Source organism: Vollenhovia emeryi, unplaced genomic scaffold (assembly GCF_000949405.1).
Source record: "Vollenhovia emeryi isolate VEMERY1.0 unplaced genomic scaffold, V.emery_V1.0 DF940711.1, whole genome shotgun sequence".
Classification (NCBI taxonomy): Eukaryota; Metazoa; Arthropoda; class Insecta; order Hymenoptera; family Formicidae; genus Vollenhovia; species Vollenhovia emeryi.
In genome coordinates this window covers 1-7515 of record NW_011965655.1, presented here as the reverse complement: position 1 = coordinate 7515, position 7515 = coordinate 1, and the positions used below count along the sequence as shown (strand labels likewise).

Genomic DNA, 7515 nt, shown 5'->3' with positions numbered 1-7515 from the left:
GGTGGCGGCCAAAAACTCGGAAGCAAAATCCAGTCTCGTAGGGTATAAAAGGAGGCCCGCGTGGAAGCGGATACTTGCCCTGGCTTCCACGCGAGCCTCCTTTTATACCCTACGAGACTGGATTTTGCTTCCGAGTTTTTGGCTGAACTACTCAGAATCTGGCGCCCGCGCGCGTGTCGCGCAGTGCCGATTGCCATTTTGTGCCGGATCGCGTATTGCGACCGCCACAGGTTAATTAATATTTAATTATTAAAAATCCTATCCAAAATATAGGTACACATTTGTCAAAAACACGTCCGTTATAGGTCCAAAACAGGTCCAAAATAGATCCAAAGTTGGATGTATTTTGGACGTCCTATGGATCTCTAAAGCAGTGTCATTTGGACATCCCATGGGCGTCCAATGAACATCCTACGGGCCTTAAATGACGTACTTTGGACGTCCGAATGTCCAGATGCGGCCGTCCATCGGACATCCTGTGGACGTCCATGTGCTATCTGGGCATTTGAACTATATGTAATGACATAACACTCTGCCCTCCGTGGAAAGAAATAATATGCTAGGATGTTTTCGCCCTACACGTAATCTGCCAACCACGCTGGCGGCCTCCTAATTCGCTCCAGAAGTACCCTTCTTTGAACAGGCTCCGGAGCCACTGCTTCCTCTATTTGAGGTGGTGGACCTTCCGCGCGCCGGTGTGTCGTGAGTTTATGCGGCGCTATGCGCCTGCGTCTCGCCCGACGGGTGTTCGGTCGGGCGGCATCCGGCGGGTGGAATGCCGGGAATGGTGCATCGGGGGGTGCAAAGTGATAACATCAGCACATAAAATTAGATCTACTTATGTGAACAGACATGACATACCGTCTATTACTCTACAAGGCATATGCGATGCTAGAAAAAGGTTTATTGATGTCTTTACTGGTGTTCCAGCAAAGATCCACGATTCACGTGTTTTAAAGCTGTCGGATATTAATGAAAATTTACCAGCAATATGTGAAGGCAAATATCATTTACTGGGAGATGCAGCATACTCTATAAGAGAATGGCTATTAATTCCCTATAGAGATTACAGAAATCTAACGAATAAACAACGTGAATTCAATGAACGGTTCTGTGCAACACGAGTATTGATCGAAATTACATTCGGATTGTTAAAAGCTCGTTTTCGACAACTTACGGAATTACATCTTCACAGTATTGATAAAATATCAAAATTTATTATTTCTTGTGTCTTACACAACTTATGTATTGATAACGACGATGATATTAATTTGGAATTCGAAGATGTCATAGATGATAATGAAGATCGCGTCCGGGTCCCGCTAGCGAATAGGCCCGGGGTAGCCCCTGCCTGTCGTAAGAGGCGACTCAAAGGGGAGGAAAAGAAGAGGAAAGAGCGGGTGAGGACGAGCGCGAAGGCCCGCCAAACTAACGGCGGGCCGGGTGTGGGGGGCGGTGCGGATGTAATGACTTCGTCAATTCCCGGTCGCCCCCCCAAGTAAAAAGCACCGCGCAGACCACCGTAGGGTTTTAGTGGGTAGGCCACGCGCCCGGCACGCCTGCCGGGCGCACTCCGATCGACACTAGGAGGGCAGTTCCACATAACCCGGGCCACTTGTAAACTCCCTTCCCATAGGGGGGCCCGGGTATCCATAAAGGATTTCCCTACGTAAAAAAATAGATGATAATGAAGAATTAAATGATGTTCGAGAAGAGCAAGAAGCTTTACTTCGAAGATTGGGAGATATTAAAAGAAATGCATTGGAGAGGGGGTAAAGATGGCGAGGAGGAAAGATGTGAGAGTCTGTCGTGAGAAGAGTGGCGAAAGGAAGGATTGGAACGGAGTAAGAGTAAGAAGGAAGGAGCGTTGGAGAGAGGAACGGGAGAGGAATCGGGGGACATGGAGGCGAAAAAAAATAGTGGAAGGCGGAAGAGAAATTGGAGTGGAAAAGGTGAGATGGCATGAGTCGGCAGTCTTGGAGCGAGGAGAGCGGAGGGGAGAAGAGAGCGGAGGAACGAGAGTCGATATAGAAAAGGAAGAGGATGGTCGAGAGGATCGAGAGATCGAAGGAGATGGAGGAGGGGAGCGACAAGCAAGGAGCTACGTCGATGGAGAGGAGGAAGAGAGACAGAAGAGATCGGGCTGGTCGACGAGATGCGAGTAATCGAGAAGTCGACCAGGAGGAAGAGGAGGTGGTAGGAGAAGGTGCTCGGGAGTACAGAAGGAGTAGGAGAGGGGACAGGCAGTGCAGGTGACAAGGCATAGGAAAGCGAAAGCGGAGGAAAAGGCAGAGGCGAAAAAGGAGACAGAGGTGAAAAGGAGAAGGAAAGGTGAGGGAGGAGACGATAGTAGGGAGAGAGCAGGAGTGGAGACGAGCGAAGGAGAGGTGAGAGAGGCAGAGAGAGGAGAAAGGGAGAGAGAGGAAGAAAGAGCGGAGACTGTGACCGGGAGAGAGAGAAGAACAAGGCGGAGAAGAGCGGAACGAGGGAGAAGCAGAGGAGACGGGGAGAGGAGATGGAGGGGAGAGATGAAAGCGGAGACAGAGATGAAAAGGAGAAAGAAAGGCAGAGGAGGAATCGATAAGATAGAAAGAGTAAGAGAGGAGACGAGTAAAGGAGAGGTGAGAGAAGCGGAGACAGGAGAAAGGGAGAGAGGGAGAAGGGGAAAGTGGAGAGAGCGACCGGGAGAGAGAGAGGAGCGAGTTAGAGGGAAGCGAAAGGAGGAAAGGCAAGCGGAGAGCGAGAAGGAGAGAAGAGGAACGGAGAAGAAGACAGACAAAAGGAGGAGAGGACATGAGGGGGAGGAGGGTGGAAGGAAGAGAAGGTAGCTGTGGAGGAGAGAAGAGAGGAGGCGGAGAGGAAGAGAGAGATGGAGGAGCAGGGAGAGAGAGGAAAAGGACTGAAGGGGAGAGGAGAGAGATCAAGAGGAGAAGAAAGACGGAAGGTGGTGGTGGGAGGAGAGGGCAGGATACGAGGAGACGGAGGATAAAGGAGCAAAGAGCGAATGAGTGAATGAATGAGGGAGGGAGTGTCGATTTATATTATGAAACAAAAATAGTTCTTCGTTTTACGCTGCGCTTTGTGTGTGTGCGTGTGTGCGTGTGTGCGTGCGTGTGCGTGCGTGCGTGCGTGTGCGTGTGTGTGTGTGTGTGTGTGTGTGTGTGTGTGTGTGTGTGTGTGTGTGTGTGTGTGTGTGTGTGAGAAGAGAGAGAGAGAGAGAGAGAGAGAGAGAGAGAGAGAGAGCGAGAGAGGGCGAGAGAGAGAGAGAGAGTGTATGTGTGAGTGTGGTATAAAAAGAATAGCGAGAGATGTATTAGGGAGGGATACAGAGTTAGGGGAGGTAGAGGAAAGGTTAGGAGAAGAGGGTAGAGTATGATATGGTAACGGAAATGAGATTTGAATATGGAGGAGAGGAAAGCGAGATGGAGGATGGTAGAGAGGGAGAGAGTAGAGAGGGAAAGGGGAAGGGAGGTAAAGGTTGAAAATAGAGGGATGCGGAAGGGTGGATGGGAGTGGTGATGGGTGGGAGAGGAGAAGGAAAAGGGGAGGAGTGGAGGAGAATATAAGGAGTAAATAATAAATGAAATAATTGTAGGAAGGAGAGAGGAGAGCGAGAGGGACCACAAGGAGGAAGCAGGAAAGGAAAAAAGGAAAGACGAAGTGGGATGGAGAGGAAGAAGGCGGACGGTGAAAACAGGAAATGGAAGGAAGAGGGAGAGGATGCGTGATTGGCGACGCAAAGATTCTCCCCAGCGCACCTGGCGGCCACAAGTGAACTAGCATAAATGAGACAGCTTGACAGCTTAATTTTGCTGTAATAATGGACCTTAGTTCCGTCTGGGCCGTCGAGCGGTTCACACGTCTTCCGACGGAAGATAAGTACCGTTTTTGATCCTGCGGGATTGCATCATCCCGCGTGTGGCCCGGTTACCGGACTTACCGGGCCATTGCATCGTTCAATTCACTACATTCCAAGCAATACTATTAAGTCTATTGGTTCGACGTGGCCGTGTCGGCTCAGTGTCTGTGAGCCGGGAGCCAATAACCAGAGAAGAAGAAGAATAATGGACCTTACACACGGAAAAAATAGTTCTCCTCTTGGAACGAAGAGGATATTATTGTTGTGTCCCGCAATGTTGCAATTACTTCTCACCGGCAATTGGTTTGCATTTTTTTCCAAAAAACGAAGAATTGAAGAAAAAATGGGAGTGGGCTCTGAAGATGGGCAAACCGGCATCATCATCAAGTCGCGTTTGCTCCCAGCATTTTTTACTTAAAGACTATTTTCCTGGAAGTAAGTCATTTTAAGTTGTTCCCGAGATATCTTCATAAAAGTTGCATATTTGATATTAAAGTTGTTCGGAGACGAGCCGGACACTCAGTGGCGCAATCAAAGAAATTGCCGCCCTGAAATGTGCCCGACTCGTCCGAAGTAACTGATTCCCGAAGGGGATAAACATCGCGAGCTCGCGCCATAGCAGCGGAGCTTGGCAGCGGGAGCGAGGCTCCTTTTCGGGCAGAGCGCGCTCGCCCATCGCGATTGCGCACTGCGCCTGTCCCCCAGCGGGGGGGTAGGCGGCAGTTACGACTATCATCGCGCGACCTTAGTGTCAGTTTAAAAACGCAGAATATCAACAGATCGTTTCTGGAATGTTCCTAATACGGGGGAGGTAACAAAGCCTTCCGGTATGGAACATTCTAGAAACGATGACTTATAAATATAACCGCGGACGTCGCGAGTCTTCACTTCCAAATCGTGCATCGGAGGCGGAAGGTGTGTCGGTCGAATCGCGGGACTTGAGCCAAGTCTTTTCGGAGCTGAAAGCAAGGAGGAGAATTGCTTGTTCTCCTCGTTGCCTACACCGGTTCTCGAGCCACCAGTGCGAGAGTGGAAGAGAAATTCACCCTGTGATAATACTTTGTGTAATAACCATTGTGATAACAATCTTTAGAATAAACTGTGACGTGTTAAATTAGAGCCAAATCACTCCAGCGTTCTTCCGGTGATCACAGAAACACCCTGCCTAACGCTTTCCTGTCCCAAGCGCGTACAAAAGTATAACTCGTAGGTAATCTAAAAAGTATCATCCTCAGGATGGCTGTTTTTTAGTTTTCATATTTCCGTAGATTCAAAACGACGTAAACTTTTCCCTCATGCGATTCCCTCCCAAAAACTACCACACCGATTGCATGACAAATTGGAAACATCACCCCAAAAGAAGCAGAAAGAGACAAGGCAGCAGAGAGCTCATGGTCGAGAGCGGAATGAAACGTGAGTATCACCCTTTGTATATATATTATTTTTTTCTTTTTATAGAAGGAAACATAGTTACTGAAGAAGGAAATTTTAAAAGTGACTTAATTCTGGTTCTTTTGTTGTTATTTTCAGAGAAAATGATGGGATTGCAGAGGAAATAAACACAGTTCATTCAGATAATGAAACAGAAGCTCCTCAAATTAAGCCAGAAGTACTTTAATGTCGTATCTACTCAAGCAAATCTAACAGACCTTAGGCCTCTGAAATTATTAAATGAAGTGGGACGAAGTTTGGCTGACATCATTAGTGAAATGTCTAACACTCTGGATAAAGTTTGTCAGGTAAACTTTGAAGTGAAACCAAGTCGATATCCATTCCCAACTGTGGTCAGTCCTCGTCAATTAACAGACAAAAAAGATATCATCCTCCCAGATTTGCTGACCACTGATGCTAAGCTTTATACTTTTACTGGCATACATTCTATTGATCTTCTTGATGGTTTAGTGGATTGTGTGTCAGATTTGGTGGTAGATACCCCAACTAATAAAAAGATACTATCTTTAAGAGACAGGCTTATTCTTACCATGGCAAAAATAAAATTAAATGTGAATTTTACTGCAATTGCCGTTCTATTTAATATTAGCAGGCAAACTTGTTCTAATTATTTCAAAGACACAATACCTATTTTATCAAGAGTGTTGAAGGTAATGATACCATGGCCTGACCAAGAAATAGTCAGGAAAAATTTGCCACTGTCCTTCAAAAAATACGAATCCACTCGAATAATATTGGATTGTGCTGAGACAGTAATAGAAAAATGCAAATGTCTCAAGTGTAGAGTGCTTACTTACTCTCAATATAAGAAAAATCACACTGTTAAATTTGATGTTGGGATAACTCCATCTGGACTCATCATAGAAATCAGCTACGCATTTGGAGGCCGCGCCTCTGATAAATTTATTGTTAATAAAACAGGAGTACTTGATAAACTGGATTTTTATGATGGAGTTATGGTTGACAAAGGATTCCGAATTGAAGTAGAATGCTTGCAGGTGAGATTGTCTGCAATTTTGTACTGTACTCATGTTGTACTGATGTAATACTCCTCAATTCATACTGTTTTTTCTTTATTTAAGCGAAATCTACGACTAATAAGACCTCCTTTTTTGAGTCAAAAGCAACAGATGAACCGAACGGATGCTTTGAGCACAGCAGACATTGCCAGAGCCAGAGTTCATGTGGAGAGGGTTATTCAGAGACTACGAGAATTTGAATTATTGAAAGGTCCAGTACCTTGGCCACTGGCTCACTATTTTGATGACATACTGATAATTGCAGCTGGCTTAACTAATCTTGGTGCCCCAATCATTAACATAGATAAGTTTATGTAAGGTGTATACTTTTGGAAATAAACAGCAGAAATTTAACTGTGCAGATATCACGTTTAAAATTTATTGCTTTACCAATTTTGTGCAATTTGTTTTCAATAAAACTGTTTTAATTTCTTTCATATTAATACAAAGGAAAAACAAAGAATAACACTTTTTTAACTAAACTTACTCTTTTATCAACTCTTCATATATACGTATTGTAGTAGTGCTTGAAAGATCTGAATAAAATTCTTTTTAAAATATATTTGCATATCAATATTGCACACATCTTTTCAAAATACAAAACATAAAGAATTAAAAAACAGAAAAATTAATATTTAAGAGATTACATTATATAATAACAATATAACAAGCAAAGTTAAATCACATGTTTGCTACAGTGAAAATTAAAAGTTTGATAATATTTTCAACAATTTCAAAGTTAAAAAAATAACATTCTAACAGTTCAAATTTCTTAAATCTCCGTATGGTATATTAAATAGGCCGGAACTACTCCTCTTGAGTGAAATCTAATATCATTCTGGGCAAAAATTTATCAAAATACACATGTATGAGTCTTGAAACAAGATCAAATACATATTGTTCATCAAATGGGACTCTTTTCCAAACAAAATCATTTCCCATTACAGAATATACTAGATAATCACATTCCGAGAGCCCACTCAAAAGCATGCCAATCTGCATTTGTGCATAATGATCCGTTTTCTTTCTAATTTCATTATCCTTATCCAAAGTCTTGACAGCTCTCATTTCTAAAAGCTCTGATGCTGATAGCCTCTCTCCTTCTTTAGGGGTTTTAATTTCAATATTTCGCAAAAATTCTTTTCCATCCATAGCAGTACCATCAAGACTGGCTCCTAACCAAGG

At 44.3% G+C, this 7515-nt stretch overlaps 1 protein-coding gene across 1 annotated transcript; it reads left to right on the top strand.

The window, feature by feature from the left end:
• Positions 1 to 5245: 5245 nt before the first annotated feature.
• Positions 5246 to 6679, top strand: LOC105555805. Its single transcript, XM_012002845.1, has 2 exons — positions 5246 to 6309; positions 6394 to 6679. Exons 1-2 carry the CDS (start codon positions 5437 to 5439, stop codon positions 6646 to 6648), a joined length of 1128 nt encoding a protein of 375 aa, XP_011858235.1. The 5' UTR covers positions 5246 to 5436; the 3' UTR covers positions 6649 to 6679.
• Positions 6680 to 7515: the final 836 nt, after the last annotated feature.